Consider the following 21547-nt stretch of genomic DNA (forward strand, 5'->3'; position numbering starts at 1 on the left):
CGGTGTCGATCACTTTTCTGCATAATTAAACAGTTTTCCGGGCAACTCCCAAACTTTGGATATTCTACCTTATCAATTTGAGCCATTAAGTGTGAAAAATAATCAAGTAGAAGACATTTAGCAAAAAAGTTAACATTGAAAATGGCTAATTAAATCAGTCACTGGACCATGATCTAGAAGGCAGGGCCTCAATATAGTCATCAAACTGATATGCACTGATAGCATATACAAAATATCATTGATCTATCACAAGTTGTACCTATCATCTGACTTAAGCAGAAACTTAACAATTGTTGACACATCATCTGCCGTCGCTGCCAACACCGCCTGAAAAGCATGACACATGTATGACTTTCTGTGATTTCCATCACAGGTGATACAAAAATCCTGATTTACAGGCAATAACACTTTATGGGGTCATTAAATGGTTTAGATTATATTGGCATTTATGTAGATCTTGTGTTGCTGATCACTTTTGTCATTAATAGCTTCTACCTACCTAATATAGATTTTGAGTTATTATGCAAAAACATAAAAATTAGCCAAAAATCATCATTTAAGGGCAATAACTCCTAAATGTGTCATCAGATAATTTTGGTGCAAACAAGAAGTAGGATGATCTTGATATTCTGAGCACTTGTGTCCATGTCAGATTTTCTTTATCTATTACAGTTTCAAGATATAAGACAATTAATGCATTTTACCCATTGTTCTATCTTTAACCATGGTGGACATGTTTGTACATGGACGGGGAAAAAAACACACAATTAATACAAGATAGCCTATGGATCACTCACCAAAAGTTTGGCAGAAATTAGTTCAATAGTTTTAGAGGAGAAGATCTTTGAAAAATATTAAGACTACAGATGAGAAGTGATGGCATGGCCCTTTGGGTGAGCCAAAAAGGTACAAAAGCAACCTGTCTGTTATATTGCTTTCAATAACTTTGTACTCAAGAAGAAAAAACTATGTTTTTACTATATAAAAATTTTATTTTTACAATATCAATCTTGAAAATTAAACATTTTTAAATACTGAACACAATAGCAAATTGTATCTTGTCATGTATATATATATAATATGTTTAAAATTTTAATGAATCAAATTCAAAAAGTACCATGCACTACTCACTGATATCAGAATAAACTTCTAAAAAGATAATTGTCTATACAATCAAGTAATTAATTATTCTGATTCTAATATCTGTAAAGAAGATTGGATTCACAAATATAGTAGAATTCGAAGATTCTGCAACAAGCATAGAAGCACTATTCAGACATTATTAAACATGATGCACCAAAATAGCCTTAAATAACAAACAATAACAATATGTATGTGGTATATATACATCTATATATAAATATAGTCAGGGATACCATCAATGAGACAATACCTCTACATAACAAAAGATATCCAGAAGTTAACTTATATGTAGTCTTCAACAATAAAGTCATATTTCATTCATCAGCTGACTATAGTTTTTGACATGTAAGGAAAAGGACAAGTCTTTTTAAATATTAAGAATTTTGAAAAGAAGAATCTGTGTCCATAGGTCACCAACCCTGCTAGCAATATATTTCTATGTTCAGTGAACTAAAAATCAGGGTCAAAACCCTTATAAGGCATATCACTTTAAAAGTTAACATCAGAATGAACATGTATCCCAAGTTTCAAGTTGATTTTACCACAACTTCATTGTAAACTACATGATAGATGAATAGACAGACATACAGACGAGAAAACATAATAACTACTCACTTTAGTAGATGGGACAAAAAAATATTGTTTTCAAGTTTCTGCTTTGTTTCCTAATACCGTAATTAAGTCTATATTTGTTTTGTATGTAACATTGACTGTATAGTGACCTCTAGATGTCCTTTTCTTGTCAACTTGTGATGTTGCCTCTAAATGACATTACCTTTACATTGCCTTTTGGCTGTAATGGTATGAAGATATAAAATTATTATATCACAGGAGTAAGTTCACGAAGGGTTAAAATTGGCCCCAAGATTTTAATACTACAAATTTTACAAAGAATTAGTTATGATATAACTATGCGTACAAATTAACTTCTTTTTGGAACATCACATTAAAAATATCGAAGAAATGACCCCTCAAGTATGCATTATTTGTGTTGTAAGGTAAATTTTGGTCAAATTTTCAATAATTCTTAACAGTTTTTAACATAATTTACTTTGGCCGCCACCACTGATCCATAAGGTTTTATGTCTAGGGTTTCAATATCATCACTAGCAACTTTTGGCTACAGTACATTTTGGATCCTAGGTTGCGGCCAAGTGTTTCCGGAAGCTATTAGGTCAGAAAAATGCACAAAATCTTTTTTTTTTTTATATTACAGTATATCCAAAATGTGCTGACTTTGAAGCCTAGAATGTACTCTAATGAAGAGATTTGTTGAACCTAGTAGTAAGGCTTTTGAAATAGATCCGTTTAAGAACCAAATTATGGCCATTTTGAAATTCTATGAAAAAGTTAAAATTCAAGGCCATATTTGGCCTAAAGTGAACCTTGTCCTTTACATGTTCGAAACCAAGTGACAATTCATTTATTCCTTATATTTTCCTCTATTCATTACAGTCACACCGTGTATATTGTTTTTGCTGAAGACTTAGGGACATTTTTCAAAACATCTCTCACTCCTTGCTAGACACCAACAATTAAAATTCAAACTTCAACACCCTAAAGTCTATAAATCAATTTGTCTGAACAAAAAGTTGGGATTCATGGTTCCAATTGTTCCAAAATGAAACAAATGGAACCATTAATAAAATAATAATATTCTACAAAGAGGGTAGAGCAATATGAAGGTTTTGAAATTTGGACTACAACTGGATAAAGAAAGTATATGGTATAGGGACAAAAATTTAACCTTGCACCAGGTAGTCCATTGACCCAACTAAAAGTTTGCAAAAAATAGTTCCTATTTTCAAAGTAAACCATAATAACAATCTCATTAAAATCAGTACTATGTTTGTCTCAAATGGCATAGTTTGAATTAATCAGAGCCAAAAAAACACCAGCTGATTTTAATCAGATTGTCATAAATAATAGCAAATTTATTCAATAACTAACAATATACACTATAAATAATAGAATTTGAAAAGAGTTTCATAGAGCCCTGTGTCTGGCCTGAAAATGTCACTGTCAGTGTAAAAGTGTTATGTTGACTGCCAAAAACTAAGTCCTAACTTCAGTAAAATACAGAAATTTTTTTAAAAATAATTTTTTTATCTTGAGATATTATTTCTTGATCATGAAAAAGCTTCTGTCCAAGTTATGTAACATTCAATAAAAGTTTAACAAAGTTATTGATGTCTTTAAAATTTTTAGACACAGACTGAATCTGAATGTTGATAAATCCAACGAGGCAGATGATGAATGTAGGATCCCTATGGATACCATCTTGTCTTTTGATACAGGCAGGACAATAAAAGCATTGTCCTTTTACAAACCAATGTAGGAATTTTGTGTCAGAAATCACATAATTTTTTTTATCTAAATGATAAGTCTTCCAAAGGAATTGCACTCCAGTATCAACATTTGCTTATTTCATAAAACATCTGGTAATCTTATTGTTTTCTGCTATTTATCCATCAATAATGGTGCAGGACTCCATACTACCTTAAAAATGACAAACTGCTTTATAGTAAAACATGCAAAAATAACATATTGAATTGAAAATTTAACAAATTATTTATAACATAATAACTATTTATATGATGATTTTTTTCAATGAAATCAAACATGTACAATAGCATTGATCTAAGTATCATGGATTTGATACATCACTAATGACATTCTCACATTGATTGATGATTGATACCATCATGGCATGGATTTGAAATCACTAATGGCATTCTCACAAGTTTCTAATTTCTTTTCAACTTTAAGTTTAGATTCTGCCAGTTTATTCTTGACCTCTGACATTTCCATAGTCTGGTCAGTTAATTCGTGAATTTCTGTTTGGAGCTGCTTCACTTTATCTAGGTGGTATTTTAATATAGAATTTCTGCTTGCAACTGTTTCCATGTTGGACTCACATTTCACACAAACTTCTACAAATAGAAATATCATTTTATATCATTGTTTAAGTGGGATCTCTGTGGGAATAATGATTTTATTTTGTTTTATTTTGGAATTGATAGGGATGCATGGGGTAAGGGATGCATGGGGTATACACTATTATACACTAATGAGACATCAACCCAACAACAACAAAAAATAAAATGATCCAATAGACACAGAGGTTGAACCCTGAACAGTTGGGGCAAGTATAGAAACTACATTCAAGCTTGATACAGCTCTGAATTTGGATTGTGATTAAATATTTGACACAGCATTGGTTTCGACACAGAATGAATGTGGTCAAAGAACAGAAAAATTTGTATTGGATTTTTACCTATTATGGTTCAATATTTAAAATCTAAATACATGGTTCGATTCAGCATATCCTAGTATACCAAGAATTTAATTTAATCATTTATTAATGGACAATATTAGCTAAGTTTTCAAAGGTGTTCACTTCATCAAAATACATATATGCTATTTTTAGACATTATATATATAAATAAATATTGTTTGGGGTATACCATCTTTCCGCAAGTTTATTGTTTTCTGTTTGATATTAAATTAATATTTAAGATCCATTTTGTTACATCTGGTGATCATTTTATTTGGCAATCGCCAATGGCAGTCAGCAGGGTTTAAGAACATCCGTTGTTTGACCTGCAAGTCAAATGCGTTTTGTTAAAATATACTTTTTCACTTTTTTGGTCTTTTGGAAAATGTTGTTTGTGCTGTATTTAGACCCCTTTACCAAATTTGTTTTGCATGCACCGAAAGCTTTATTCTTATAGAGCCTAGGAGGTCGAGTGGTCTAGCGCGTCGGTGCAAGGCGACTTGGTGCCACGATATCTCAGTAGCATGAGTTCGAATCACGGCCAGGGAAGAACAAAAAATTTGCTTCCGCAAATTTACAGATCTAAACATTGTTGGGCTGTTGTTTAGACGAATTATATATATATTTATATATATAATGTCTAAAAATAGCAAAAATCAACATTCAATCTATCTAGGAGTGGATCAGTTTGAAAAAAAAAAACTGATGCAGTTACTAAATTAAATTATATAACTGCCTAAGAATGTAACTTTAACACACGAATGAGTGTTATAAAAATAGTTGTCATATTTTATATATTCACGCAATATTTCGCTAAACAAATTAGCGTCATCAGGCGTGTGTAGCCATCCAGGTAAAAAATCAGATGCTGTAAAGAAATTTTTGCAGCTTAATGTAGATGTCTTTGAGATTTTTGGGTCTGTGATAAGCAATAACAGGTGATGGAAAAAATTCTTTTAAGGAAGAGTCATTTTCAATAAGACGCCAGTGCTTGCAGACAGTAGATGAAATATTTGTCAAATCGGGATGGAAGATGACAACAAACGGAATTCTATCTGTGCAGGTCGTCTTATCTTTGTATTTCATAAGGATCTTTCGATGTTTTTCTTGGGCTTTATCGAAAGCTTCCTTGATATTTTTGTTTTTGTATCCTCTTAATTTTAGTTGTTTTCTGAGTTGTCCCAAACGGTCGTTGAGTTTGGATTCCGAGGAGCAAATTCGCTTTAGTCTGATGGCTTGACTGTAAGGAATGCTCTATGAGCAGTGTTTTGGTTGACAACTTTTTGGAGAGAGAAACTGGTGTTTGTCAGTTTTTTTTGTGTGGAGATCTGTTGTCATGACCCCGTTTTTTACAAATGTGGTGGTGTCGAGAAACGCAATTTTCTCGCTTGAAAATTCAGATGTAAATTTTATTGAATGATGGAACTTGTTACAATGATCTAAAAAGTCTTGTAGATGTTCTGCAGTATCGTCCATTTCATGGCAATATCATCAATCAAACTGAGCCAAGACAAGTGTTTGTATGGCACACTCAAAAGAATGCGTTCTTCAAGATCCTCATAAAAAAAGTTGGCAAAAGAAGGTGCCATTTTTGTTCCCAAACTAGTACCGTCAATCTGTAAAAAGTGCTTGTGTTGAAAATAAAGTTATTATTTTCAAGCACTAGTTTAAGTAACAGAACTAGACAGTCAGTTGGGGGATGTTTATCCTTTCGAGTGTTCCATACTTTTTCACACGAGGTTATTCCTTCATTTTTTGGAATATTAGTGTATAAAGAACACACATCCATCGAAACCAAAATTGTGTTGTTAGGTAAGGGACTTAAGGAATTCATTTCTTCAAATAGTCAGTTGTATCTTGAATATGAAATGGCAGTTGTCTAACATGTGGTGTAAGATGGTAATCAACAATTTCTGAAATTTTTTCAGTAGGATGACCATTAGCTGATACTATAGGTCTCCCTGGAATCCCTTCTTTATGGAGTTTTGGAAGTAAATAAAATAGACCAGCTGTGCGAGTTTCATCTGGGCGTAGATAATCGTATGTGTTGTCATCAATTTGTTTATCTTTCTTCATTTCCGAGAGGACGTCATTTTTTTTTTTTCTGATTAGTTTGATCACATGTTAACTCTTTATAAAATTTAGTATTAGAGAGCTGACGATTCCCTTCTTCAATGTAGTCTGCCTTGTTCATCACAACAACGGTACTTCCTTTGTCTGCTTGTTTGATAACAATGTCGTCATGGTCTTTTAAGTTTTTCATGGCTTGGCTTTCTGACTTCTTTCTATGTTGTGATGTTACACTATTGTTTCAGATAAGGGTGAAGGTTTGGTACCATTAAAACGTTTAAACCCGCTGCAATTGTTTGCACCTGTCCTAAGTCAGGAATCTGATGTTCAGTAGTTGTCATTTGTTGATGTGGTTCATAAGTGTTTCTCGTTTTTTATATAGATTTATAGACCGTTGGTTTTCCCGTTTGAATGGTTTTACACTAGTAATTTTTTGGGCCCTTTATAGCTAGCTGTTCGGTGTGAGCCAAGGCTCTGTGTTGAAGACCGTACTTTGACCTATAATGGTTTACTTTTTTAAATTTTGACTTGGATGGAGAGTTGTCTCATTGGCACTCATACCACATCTTCTTATATCTATTTGAAATAGTCCATACTTGTTTACCACTGATTGAAGATCTGACTTCAGCTTTAACTGATGTTATAAATGATTCCAAATTATGGTTTTTGCTTTTAGGTGGATTCCATGTACTTTTCTTTTTAAATCTGAGGATGCATATGTCTCCTTCATCACTTTCATATTCAGATTCATTCATTCTGGTTTCTTTTAAATTTTTCTTCTGTTGTCTTCTGAAATGTTCTTTCAAACGAAGACGCCTGGCAAATTCTTCTACATCTGTCTCTAATTGTAAATTATTGAAGGTAGCTGGTACTGGACAGAAATTAAGGCCTTTACTCAATATTTTTTCTTCAAAGGCAGTTAGTTCTATTGATGACAGATTTACAACTAAATTATCTTGGACTGAGTGTTTATGTTTCTTAAAACGTTTTTTTCTCTGTCGTTTAAATTTACTTTCTCTTTAAATTTGATTTTTTTTCAAAAACAGAACTTTGTTAGTTGAAACGATCTTGTATGAATTTCTTATTCTCTGTGGCTTTGAAATTTTGTTTTTCTATTTTTTGGATGTGGGATAGTCTTCTCTGAATTACTTCCATGTCTTTAGTAGTAACAGGCAGTGGTGATTTTAGAAACGTTTCATTTACTTCTGAATTAATTTGTTTGTAACTGTAGATAGAAAAAGAGAGTAAAAGTTGAAGAAGTCGGAAAGATCAATTGAATAAAATATCGTCCGAACGTTTCATAAACCTGTTTACACCCAGTGTTTGAGGTGTCAATTTGATATTTAAACCTTTTGGTATTATGTTGTCATCTATGTACGATTTAAGATTTGAAACAAATTCACTGTAACATACATATATAAATATATATGTTACAGTGAATTTGTATAAGCAGGGATTATGTAGAATCCCTGATTTTTCAAGAATTTTGCATAATCACTAAAATCATTAGTGATTATATATAATCCCTAGAAATGATCAGTGATTTTACATAATCACTGAAAATTTTAAGAATTCTTTGACAAATTCCCTGAAATGATTTCAGGGATTATCAATAATACAAAGATCCTTTGCTTGATAAGAATAAGTCAAATTTGACAAATATATCATATGTATTACCCTTTATGGTTTAAGTGGACAGTTTTCATTCACTGTCCATTTATCAAATCTTATTATAAAAGTGAACAGTTTTACTGGTGATATTCTATTCAACTGTGTTGAACCACATTTAGTCATAAACAAAAATGTATTTAAAATTGAAATTATTAATACTAACATGAATGCATAGATCATGTAATTTGTTGTAAAACAAAGGGAATGAAAGGGATTGAATCTCTATTTTATGTTTTCTTTGTTCCAAAGAACAAGGAATTCAAACTAAGCAAAGCAATGCAACTAAAGGTACAGAAACACAAACAGAACACATGCTTAATGGATTGAACACAATTTTGGATGTGGCCAACATTGGCTGTAATGTTATACCGATTCCGGCGATTTTTTCTGCATGTTGATCATGGAAAAGGAGACCACAAAAGTATATGGGCTGTTCCATAAAAACATACATGGGAACCAGGGAAGGCACTTCCAAATCTCAACTATGGGTGGGTGTCATCTTTGTTTATGCATAGTGGAAATATAAACGAAATTCTAATATGCCTCTATAGGTGGTTACCCCATTTTTGAAGTGCCTTCCCTGGGTACCATGTATGTTTTAATGGAACAGCTCTAATGACCATTGTTCATAAAAGGACTGAAAATGAAAATGCTTTGCTATGAACCATGAAAATTTTGTCAGATATTACACAAGGAATCAATTAGAAGTGTCTGATTGACCATTTTAGCACCTTCAGATGTTTCTGATTAACACAAGAATATTGTGCTTACAAATTTAATATTCATGTTTCTAAAATTATCAGTGATTATACATAATCCCTGAAAATTGCAGGGATTCTACATAATCCTTAATTATACACATTTTTTGTAACATATATATATATATATATATATATATATATATATATATTCATAATTACTCTAAATATCACCATAACAATGTTAAATCTGCAAATTTGTGGAAGCAAATTTTTGTTCTTCCCTCGCCGAGATTCGAACTCATGCTATTGAGATATCGATACAATATTGTAATTAAATATTTGACATAGCATAGTTTTCTGACACAGAATGAATGTGGTCTAAGAACTTAAAAATTCAAAATGGGACATTCACCTATTATGGTCTAATTTCCAAAATCTAAATACATGGTTAGATTCAGCATATCAAAGAACCAATTCAATTTTTGATGAAATCAAACAAAGTTTAATTTTGGACCCTTTGGACCTTAATGTGGACCAATTTGATAACATGGCCCAAAATCCAAATACATGGTTAGATTCAACATATCAAAAAACCTCATATATTCAACTTTTGTTGAAATCAAACAAAGTATAATTTTGGACCCCGATTTGGATCAACTTGAAAACTGGGCCCGAAATAAAAAAATATAACTACAAGTTTAGATTCAGCATATAAAAAAAAACCTTGAATTCCATTTTTGTTAAAATCAAGCTAACTTTGACTTTGGACCTTAATGTGGACCAATTTGAAAACCAAGCCAATTAATCTAAATACACGGTTAGATTCAGCATATAAAAGACCTTCAAGAATTTATATTTTGGTGAAATTAACATGATTAAACAAAGTTTAATTTTTGACCCTTTGGACCTTAATGTGGACAATTTGAAAACTGGGCCCAAAATCATTAATCTAAATACACAGTTAGATTTAGCATATTAAAGAACCCCCAGAATTCAATTTTTGTTGAAACCAAACAAAGTTTCATTTTGGACCCTTTGGACCTTAATATGGACCAATTTAAAAAAGGGCCCAAAATCAAAAATCTAAATACGCGGTTTTGGTATATCAAAGAACCCCAATAATTCATTTTTATATGAAATCAAACAAAGTTAAATTTTATACCCTTTGGACCTCAATGTGGACCAATTTAAAACGGGGCCAAAAATTCAAAATCTAAATACACGATTAAATTCAGCATATCAAATAACCCTAAGAATTTAAGACTTTGAATTAAACCCCATTGAAATTGGTCAAGAAATAAGCAATTTACACAAAGAACTAGGTACGAGAAGGCTACCTTTTTGTTATTTGAATTTGAAAAGCTAAATTTAAAAAAAAAATATCATTCAACATCATTCAGATGTTCACAAGACATCTGTCAGATATCAATATCTTTACTTTTGAATTGTTTCTTAGGTATTTGTGTAAGGGCTTCAGCCTTTTTACATCTAATGGAAAAATGCAAATACTGCCAAGATAGATTCATTTTGAAATCTTGTCATTAGTATTTAGATCAGTCAATGCCTTACTCAAAAAGATGTTTTTCTACAAGATTTCTTATACAAAGATGTGTATCAAGTACATATGTGTGTAAAGACTTGGTTCATAGCTAATTTTACCAAAAAATTATGAGTAAATTGCACTTTTAGGTCAAATACATCAATTTCAACATGCTTATGATGTCATAATGACAACACAACTGACATTTCTGAACTCAAGTTTCCAGATTAATTCATCCTATTCATTTATTTATCAAGAAAATTAACATTATTTTGAAAGAATTGAAAATGTTTCCTTTTGAAATTTCATGGGACAAATATTGGCACTAGTTATATCTCCTACTTGATTTAGGACATACATGTATGTTAGGTTTACAACTATCAAAATACTTGTATTCATTGTACATCCAAGAACAGAAGTTCAGTTAAAGGGGCATTAGCTACGAAGTTGACAAACAAATCAAAATATGACCTACGGAAATCTTCAGAGATCATCTCAATGGTTAATTACATGGAGATGGCGTCTATTCTAAAATACACACGAAATGTTGATACACACATTGTAAATTGTTTTTTTTTTTACTTTTTGTAATTTGGATAGATGTTTTAGTATGTTGTAAAAAATCAATGAACATGGATTTGACAATTAAGGCCCCTTTAAGATAAGTTTCCAGTTGATATAAATTTTTGCACAGGCATTGTTTACTGAACAAGCTGACAGTTGAACTTCTTCAATATATAAGAACCAGATTTTTTAATTAGAAAAATATGATAAGTTAATTTATTTGACAAGACATAATAAAGGCAACAAGATCACATAAGAAAATTATTCTACTTTATAAAAAAAAAACAAAGTGCAGAGAACATGGAAAACTAAAGACATTTGGACTTGAGTGTATGGTCATCGATTCAACCTGGTATGTTGATAAATGTTCTGAAGCTAAGATGTTACCTTTGTACTGTTTTTCAAGATTGTCTTTCTCGTCCATATATCTATCCCTGTCCTTGTACAGCGTTTCTAGAAAATCATGTTTGGTGTTTTCACTACACATAGACAGATAGGACATTATTCCTTTTCCGTTCCCATGATCAGAATCTATACTACCTTTAATAATATAAGAGGTAAAAACACATTCAATATAATCATGGTAATCTAACTCAAATATAGAAGTACTTCTGTGTTTTTAGTATTGAATCATTTAAATATTGAATAATTACATTGTATCTTCATTGAATTATTTAATAATACTTTATGCTAAAATGCCACATTTCAAACTTGATCTGTGTTTTGTGGTAATAAGCATTGTGTATAAGTTTCATAACGTTTGGTTGAGGCAAACTTAAGTTAGAGAACGGAAACTAAAAATTTTGCAATTTTTCCATTTATAAAGGGGCATAACTCTAGAACAGTTAAAGTGACGCCACCAAAATTCAAATTTGATCTGTGTCTCTGGAACGGTTAGAGTGACGCCACCAAAATTCAAACTTGATCTGTGTTTTGTGGTAATAAGCATTGTGTATAAGTTTCATAACATTTGTTGAGTCAAACTCAAGTTAGAGAACGGAAACCAATTTTGGGACGTACGGACGGACAAGGGTAAAACTTAATGCCCCCACCGCTACGGCGGGGGCATAAAAACAAACAGTTATATTAATAGATTATTTTCGTATAACTGATTTTTGACTCCAGAGTATATGATTTTTCGACAGGTTACCTTCTCTGATGTAGGACATTCTGGTACTTGGTCTAGTAAGAGCAACTAAAAGAAGTAAATCAAGCTAACATTTGGTGCAATTTGGGAAAAGATTGACTGCTTTCTGATCATGCTGATGATTTTGTTGTGTATAGAAAACTGTTTTAAACAAAAAAACGCTCAGGATGAAATTTAAATGCAATGGCACAGGCCATGTGAAAATTGCCAACAAATCTATGGCTTGCATAAATTATTACTTAATTAACATAAATATGATATACTTACAGGTAGAAGACTGACTTGATAGACTTTGAAATGGGCTTGTATTTGATAGTGCCCTATAAAAAAAGGTTGTCACTTTTTTTTATATGGAAATGCATATTACTTCTCTACCATGCTGTCTGAAAAAAGTGCATGCAAAAAAAAAACAACATGAAATCTGTGTGGCTTATATTTCTACTAGAAGAACATTTCAATTTCTGTGATTTCTGTTAACAGCCATACTATTTAAGAGTCTACATCTTCTCAAATAATGTCAGACTGGATCAATAGTATTCTCCGATTAATTTTTATTATTTTCTTTTCTTTCTAATATCGCTGTTGTCAAAGTCAGCAAATATGACAACACTTTGAAAGCCTTATGACAACTTAGTTGTCCTGAAAAGTAAATTCATATACTAGACTGATGCTTAACAATGTTATGTCTACCCTTATTAAAAAGATTTGCAATATTGTTTGAACAGCTATTTGTAGCGCAGAATAACATTTTGACTTTATGGAAAAATGGCTAAAAAATATTTAAAATATATTTCATCGACTCTTTAATATTGGAATTCCTGTAGGTTTTAACATATTTGTCCCTAAAAAAAACAATTTTAAAGAAAGTTGACCATACCTTGTTTATCTTTAATTCTTGCAAAAATTTTTTGGATCGGCATATGAACATTTTTTTTAACTTAATCTTTAGTTTTAATACCATAATAGCACTTTTTACATAATAATTCTAGCTGTATGGTTATGCACTTGACTGAAGATCTATTTTTACTGTGTGGAAGATCTATCATGGCAAAAGATTCTCTGTTGTTTGTCATCTTTGTGGTTTTGCTCTTTGCAATATCTGTTCATTATTATTTGATTTTTTGGACTACATAAATTCCTCACAAATAATCAGTGCTAGCTCAGACTCATTTGGACACTGATGGGCAGTTGTCTCTTTGGCAATCATACAACATTTCTATAAGTCTATGATAACCAGAAATATGCAAAGATGTAAGGTCATTCCTTTTATTTCATTTTCTCTAGTATAGCTGGTATTTTCCCTAAATATAATGTGTTTACAGATAATCTGTAAATCAGCCATCAAAATGAGCCAGATTAATTAAGCAACCTGACCTGTTTAAGACTTGTCATACCTGCATATACACCTATCAAAGCACTTCAAGGGTCATTTGAATACAAAACCTTTATAATTTTTCCTTGATAGCAACATTTCCATTCTTACTCACTTGAGGGGCCTTGGTGGCCGAGTGGTCTAAGTAGTCGAACTACTGTATCACTAGCCTGTCAACACTGGGATTGTGATGGGATCCTATCTTAATTGACTAGGATTGTCAGTTTTCCTACAGAAGGTCATGGTTTCATTTCGGGCACTCAGGCTTCCTCAACCAATAAAAACTGACCACCACGAAATAGCACAATAGTGCTGAAAGTGGCATTAAAAGCCAATCAATCAATCAATCTTACGCACTTGTTTTACTGGGCCTTATATAGCTAACTATACAATATGGGTTTTTCTCATTATTGAAGGCATTACAGTGACCTATAATTGCTTATATCCAAATTCATTTGAACTCCTGTGGATAGTTGTCTTATTGGCAATCAAACCACATGCTCTTACTTTTATATTGGTTGAATATCCTACCTGCATTATTAGTTGATCATTTAATTTCTTTCATTCCATATATATAAAAAAAAAACATGTACCTCTGATCAGCCAATGAAACCTCCATCTCCACTGAATCATCATCCTCTATCTGTAAGGTAGACCAAATCAGATATATATCAAACAGATCCTAATATTCAATTTGGAAACAAATATACAGTCCTAATTCTTTATAAGAATTCCATATTTAGTGGTTGCTAAAACACATGCAATTCTTAATTTTGAATGTGGTTTATCAAATGTTCCAAAATTTTTATTTACCTGTTGGAAACTACAGTCATTAGGCCATGAAAAAATTAGTGTTTGTCTCCCAGGTCAATACTTTTTTTCTTTTTCTTTTTTGCAGGTGAAAGAAAGGTATTGCTTTGGTTTCTTTTGACAATTTTCAATGACGCTTTTTAAAATTGTCTGACAATCTCTTAAAAGCATGTCAACATTGTTCAATTATCATTCCTTTAGTTTCATATAGCTTATACCAAAATATAGAATGTAAAACAAGAATTTACTGTCAGGTTAACATAAAATAAAAAGTTTTTCCTGCCTGACGGGTCTTAATAATTTTCACATGTTAGGGGAAACCAACATTCATTTTTCCATGGCCTTAAGAGACATTGATCAAGTAGGTTTTTACAGTTTTTTGTGAAAGAATTACCTTAAGTAGAAAAGCTAGATTTTGCTGGTCATAAAGTCATATGCTACTGATATAGTTAAACATAAGAATTTTTTATACTTGTTCATCATATTCAACAAATTTGTTTGCAATTTTCATTAAGAGAATTTGAAATTTTGATATAAAGAAAAAGGTAGAATGCATTTACTTAATCAGTTAAACTTTCTTGTTTTTTAAATTAAAATATTACATGAATGTTTATTGTTAATTATGCAATAGATTTAAATAAATTTTGTCACAAGTTGCCACCTTTTTTACAGACCGTATTATTTGTAATTTAAGCAATACTTTTACAGCATCCCCTACTAGACATGCTAGAAAACAATTAACAATATATTAACTAGTCACTCATATATTGCAATTGATCATTGCCTGAGTTTATTAAGGGTTAACAATGGTCGTCAGTAAATGGGGACCTTTATAATATCGACATTTTCTGATGTCTACATGTTGTCCCTATGACAAATATCCCATTTCTTCTCCTTCAATAGAAATACCTTTATGTACTTGATTGGATGGTCTTTGTCATTACAGCTTGATGAGACCGAAGTTATGTCTTTCCTTTTGCAACCATTTGATGTACTAGATACTACTGTAATTTGGGGAGATGTTTGTGATACTGTCATGTCTGAAACATGCTGTGAATTTGACTCATCTGAATATCTAGTATTTAAGAATTTGTCCACGATCGTACTCATAGTTGTATTTGGCTTTGGTAAAGTCTTTGAATGAGATTCACTGTTGATGGATTTTTTTACATTTTCTTTAGGAATTTTATTGACCGACATGATCTTATCTTCCTGACATTCACTTGATTTCCATGTTTTTACTGTGGATGGTATTGACTGTTTTAGAAGCAAACCTTTAGAGGCCAAAAAATCGGAAGCTTTTGATGCAGGAATAACACAAAATGTCTGTCTGGACCAAGGAACTCCTTTTCCAAAATCAGATGATTGAATTGAATTTTTACTTTGTGTAATATTATCATCATTATCAGTACAAGATGACTGGTTATTTTCTGTACTAATTTTTTTAACATGTGACACTATATTTTTGTGCTTTAGTTGATGAATTCCTTGATGAATTGTCCCTGATAAAGGAAAACTAGCCACTCTTTTCATTCTTGCATTTTTTCCTCTCAGAACAATAGGAACATTTTTCGGAACATAACCTGGTGCGACAGATAAACTATCAACAAAACTATCTGACGGACTACCTAAACTGTCAGTAATATGAATTTGATTCCCTTTAATAGCATAATATACTTTCTGCTTCTTCTTTTGTGCAGGCTCTGGCACTTTTCCAGTGATTTGATTATTGGAATCTAAAGGTAAACACAAATTGTTACCATAGTTACTATCTGATTTCTCCGATACATTTATATCCTGTAAAATAAGAGCGTCATTTCCCTTGCTCATGTCTACTGGTGACGGTCCAACCCAATCTTCATACCGTTTAATGTTACAGACATGAGCTGGTGTTGAATTTTTCATCTGTGTGACAGAATCTGCATTGTTGATAGCATTTGAAGTTGATGTCACTCTTGTCAATTCATTATTCAGGTCTTCTGATTTGGGAGAGGATTTTATTCTACAATCAGACCTTTCTTGTTTGTTAGCACTCAACGAAGTTGATGAAATGTTTTCTGATCTAGATGAGATTTTAATTTGAAAATCTTCCTTTTTTTCATGACTTGCACTGGGAGACAATGAGACTTTCATTTGTTTTGGTTTAATCAAACCTTTTTTGGACTCTGGGGAAGTTTTTGTATATACATGTGAAGATGAGCATGGTGAAGATGGTATTTTTAAACATCCTTCATTTGGTTTATGATTAGGAGAGATTTTCATATCATGGTCTGCTGTAGAAGATAGAGTTCTGTCATTTCCAGAGGTTGATTTTGTTCTGGTAATTTTTCGTATCAGTTCTGTCTGTTGCTGTGAAAAACGAGTGTTTTGACAAACAGGTTGTTCTGTTCCTTTCTTTAGGTTGCTGTATTCCATTGACTCTTTACCAATCTTTATCAACATTGTGGAGATTTTTTCATTACCACAGCTGAAGGCAACATCTAATGCAGTCATCCCCTGTTAACAAAAAAGTGATTCAAAATATATCTGTATAATGATGTTCAGTAGGATTAAATAAAACAAATAAACTGTTATCACAGAGATATGTCTCGCCTTTTTGTAATTTTGATAATGCAAATGTTGAAATTAAAATAGCAATACTTTAACATGTAAGTTATGCAAATATTCAAAGTCTATGAACCATGACTGAAGGTACATGGCTAAACAATCTCCATGGAATGAGATGTGCCAATGCTAATACAACTGCATACCAAATACCATTGACTTATTATAAGTCGTTCCCTTTAAACAAACCTAAACACAAACATTAACTTATAAACTATGTAAAAGTTTCAAAGTCAATGAACCATGATCAGGGGTGGGGCTATATAATCTCCATGGAAACGATAGTTGTAAATGCCAATAAATTTGCATACCAAATATCATTGACTTAACATTGGCAGTTCATCTTAAACTGATCTAATCACAAACTAATACATGTAAACTAAGCAAAAGTTTCAAAGTAAATAGACCATGACTGAGGGGCAGGGCCAAATATTCTCCATGGAAATGAGATGTGCTAATACTTATACAACTGAACACCAATTAACATTGGCCTACCACTAATGGTTCCCCTTGAACTGACCTAATCACAAACTAATACATGTTAACTTAGCAAAATTTTCAAAGTCTATAGACCATGACTAAGGGGGCGGAGCCAAATAATCTCCATGGAAATGAGATATGCCAATGCTTATACAACTGCATACCAAATATCATTGACCTACCACTAGTGGTTCTCCATAAATTGACCTAATCACAAACTAATACATGAAAACTATGAAAAGTTTCAAAGTCAATAGACCTTGACTGAGGGGGCAGTGCCAAATAATCTCAATGGTAATGAGATGTGCCAATACTAATATAACTGCATACCAAATATTATTACCTACCACTAGTGGTTCACCATGAACTAGACCTAATCACAAACTAATACATTGTTGACGCCGCCACCGTCGCCTGAAACAGCATACCTATGTCTCGCTTTTTGACTCCGTCAAGGCGAGACAAAAAACTAGTTAATTTCATATAAAAACAAGTGGCTCCAAGGGGCCAGTATAACTCTCCTGGCTTTTTTGCATTAAACTGACACAATGCAACAATTATATTTTTAGTTGAATGGAAACTTAGTTTCTGTCTATCCATTATATATTTCAAGAAAATAACCAAAAATGACAAAAATGGGATAAAATTGTCTGTTGATTGACTATTTCATTCATATCGACTTATTTGTGGACCTTGTGTTGCTGATTATTTGTGCAGTTCAAAGTTTGAGACTATCTATTACAGACATCAAGATAAAAGGTAATAAAGAGCTGCACCATGAGCGCATGATACACCTGTCGCTTTTTCAAAGAATAAAGTTCCATAACTCCTCAATGTCATATCAGAAATTTATAAAAAACTAAAGGGAGGTTATTTTAATAGATATAAACCAGTCACCAAAGTTTCATGAAAACTGCTCAAAGCACTTTTGAGTTATTGTCCAAAAACTGGAAAATTACCCCTTTTTTATGAATAAAATCCCATAACTGGAAAATGTAAAATCTAAAATTTATAACAGTATACCATAATACGTCCTGTAAACGGGCGTATAAAAACAAAAACACTAAATTTGATCAAAGATCATAACCTAATTAAGGATAATAACTTCTATAAAGAGTTGACTAAAGAATTCAGTTATAATATCTATAAGTAGATCCCTTTTGGAAACTGCATTCAAATTAAAGTAATTTACATTTTTAACCATTATAAATATGAATGTGACAAAAAAGTTACCTCATTATTTTTAAGCCCAAAATCAAAATGTACAGGTTCCAACATGAATTGAATAGTATTGTAGTTCTTGGAGAATCTGGCCAATATATGTACAGGAGTATCACCATTGTCATTCACTGAGTTCACAATGTAACTCAATTCTAAAATAATAAAGGACAATAATTAAAAAAAATACTTTTTTTTGTTTTTTAGACTTTTTATTAAATATCTTACAAGAAATGTAGGCATCAGATCGCTAACAATGTTATTTTCCATACAATTTCAATTTCAAAGTATGTAATTTTCATAGTAAATGCAAATGTAGCAGGGTTCGACATTAACATGATTAACGGCTGTCCAATTGCCCAGGACAAGTGAAAGTTATCATTGTGCAAGTAAAAGCTGTAGTGTATTTGTCCTATGGGCAAGTAAAAAACTCAAAATTAACTATGATTATAAAGATGGAAATCACATGATATGTTGTGGCATAATATAATTTGTAAAAGGCTAGCTATAAATACAGGTAAGCAGTCAGGGGACTTATTGAAATAAGTGGCTTTTAAATCACTTATTTAAGTAGCAAATTCGAAGTTTTGTCACAAATTGTGATTTTGTAGTTTTACCAAAATTTTAAACACATAGCTTTAGATAATATCTTTTCATTAGTAAAATTGAAAAAAATGAACTTTTTGCCTCTTTCAAGCATCAAGGTTTATGCCTTTGATGCAATCATTTAGCTGCAAATTCTATTTTACTTGAAAAAATGCTATAAAAATGGCTTTACATAATGAACTGATACTTTCTCAACAGATTTTTCCCAGCAGTGGGAGTATTTTTCCTGTAAAATTCAAGGTTTCATCTTATAGATTATGTAATAAAATTCTACTGTTCGTGATCAAAATTTCACTGTTCGGGGGTGTTGAAATTAGTGGGGGTTATTAAAATAATGATACTTAAAGAAGTGATTTTTTGGAAGGAAATTGAGGTATGATACTTGAACAAGTGATTTTTATGTCATTATCCTAGATTTAGTACAAGGTCATCACCTGACATGACCCGGTCATCCTATCAACACAGATGTTGGTTCTGATAATTTTAGCAACATAATTAGTTCCTGGATCATAAGTATTCTATATTTAAAGCTACAATAAAATTAAATCACTTAGTTTAGTGATTAATTTGTACTACTTAAATAGGTGATTATTAAAGAAAGACAACTCTTACTTCCAACCTTTATGTAAATAATGTTACTTGAATCAGTGATTTAGAAAATCACTCATTTAAGTAAGTCCCCTGACTGGTAAGGCAAGCTATAAATACAGGTAAGGCAAGAATCACTGGGAAGGTACTAAATCACTTGTGATTTGAAAAACATACATGTTACTTCAACAGCCAGAGCTCAGACATAAATTAGTCTAATTTTGCTTTTGATTTGTAGAGGTCTAAATTTGCATGTTTCATCGGTTCTCTCCCTTTATTTAAAAAAAAATGTTTTTCCAACAAGTCAATATATGTTAAGCAAAAAATATTTGACCTTTATCAAAATGTTGCGATTAATGATTTCTTCAAGGCGAAAAGTTGCCAAAATTGGCTAACTTCAAGACCCATGCACAAATATAAAAAGGTAATGAAATTGAGAAAACATTGTTAGGCAATGCATTGTCTTCTGAACAAAAATGTCCATTCACTTTCTGGTACAACCATTTATAACCACTAAAATTGGAAAAAAATGAAGATTTAAAAAAATGTTCAATCAGATCATTACTTGTACATGTAGCTTATTTATAAATAGCTCAGGTCCTTGTAAATTCTCTGAAAGATTGTCTTGTCATCATAGGTGATTTACTTTGACCACAAGGTCAAATAATGTGTTTTCATCCTGTTTCATGAAGCATAAATAGACTTAAAACATGTTAAACAAGTCTGTCCTTTTCTGACTAGGACAAGTCCCAAATTGTAAACACATTTTTATCAAAATACATAATTTGACTTCTTTAACATGGCTAGAGGTATAGGGGGAGGGTTGAGATCTCACAAAACATGTTTAACCCCGCCGCATTTTTGAGCCTGTCCCAAGTCAGGAGCCTCTGGCCTTTTTTAGTCTTGTATGTTTTTTAATTTTAGTTCATTTATATGTTTTGGAGTTTAGTTTGACGTCCATTTTCATTGAACTAGTTCACATTTTTGTTTAGGGGCCAGCTGAAGCCCGCCGATTTTCTCACTGTGTTGAAGACCCATTGGTGGCTTCTGGCTGTTTTCTGCTCTTTGGTCGGGTTGTTGTCTCTTTGACACATTCCCCATTCCCATTCTCAATTTTATTAAGTAAGAAACAAAAACAGACTTGTTTATGTCGGAGCTCTGACTGTTCCACATATCATGACATCTTTAAAGGTGCAATATATGTACTTGGTCTGTATTTAGGATCTAATTGAAATTGTGTATACATTAAAACTTGGCAAACTACATCTGAATTCTGAATATTAAACAAGAGGCTCACATCATGTCATGAGCCTGAATCACTCACTTGATGAACACTGCTTATGAGGACCTTTAATTGAACATACTAGTTTTTTGTTTTTTTTGTGTTGCTAATCATTTTTTGCAATTTATACTTTTAACCTACATGTAGCACCTATACTTTTAGAAGAAAAAAAACAACCAAAACTGCAAAAAAAAAATTAAAAATATTTAAATTGACATCTCAGGGACAACAACCCTAGAAGAAGTCATCAGATTTTCTGAAACTTTCAGGGTAGATAGATAGATCTTATCATGTTGAACATTTTTTGCAAATTTCACTTTTAAACTAGCTCTACAGCATGTACAATTTTCAAGATACCAGCCAAAAACTGCTAAAATAGGAAAACACTGATATTTCAGGGGCAAAAACTCCCAAATGGATTGACATGTTTTTCTAAAATCAACAGAGTAGATAAATCTTGTTGTGCTGATAATT

The 21547-nt window shown here is 31.9% G+C and overlaps 1 protein-coding gene across 3 annotated transcripts in view; it reads right to left on the minus strand.

The window, feature by feature from the left end:
• Positions 1-971: 971 nt before the first annotated feature.
• LOC127704146 (uncharacterized) overlaps positions 972-21547 on the minus strand; it is a 30597-nt gene continuing 10021 nt past the window's right edge. For 2 of the 3 annotated variants that reach the window (XM_052208033.1, XM_052208032.1), the window contains 6 exons: positions 18613-18752; positions 15205-16791; positions 14079-14128; positions 12381-12433; positions 11354-11506; positions 972-4076 (listed from right to left, as the gene is read on the minus strand). In XM_052208033.1, the coding sequence (XP_052063993.1) occupies positions 3847-4076; positions 11354-11506; positions 12381-12433; positions 14079-14128; positions 15205-16791; positions 18613-18752 (2213 nt within the window). In that variant the 3' untranslated portion in view covers positions 972-3846. Of the gene's footprint in view, positions 4077-11353; positions 11507-12380; positions 12497-14078; positions 14129-15204; positions 16792-18612; positions 18753-21547 lie in introns of those variants that run through there. The other variant, XM_052208034.1, reaches the window with a different exon arrangement.

The sequence above is a fragment of the Mytilus californianus genome, unplaced genomic scaffold (assembly GCF_021869535.1).
Source record: "Mytilus californianus isolate M0D057914Y unplaced genomic scaffold, xbMytCali1.0.p SCAF_6, whole genome shotgun sequence".
Classification (NCBI taxonomy): Eukaryota; Metazoa; Mollusca; class Bivalvia; order Mytilida; family Mytilidae; genus Mytilus; species Mytilus californianus.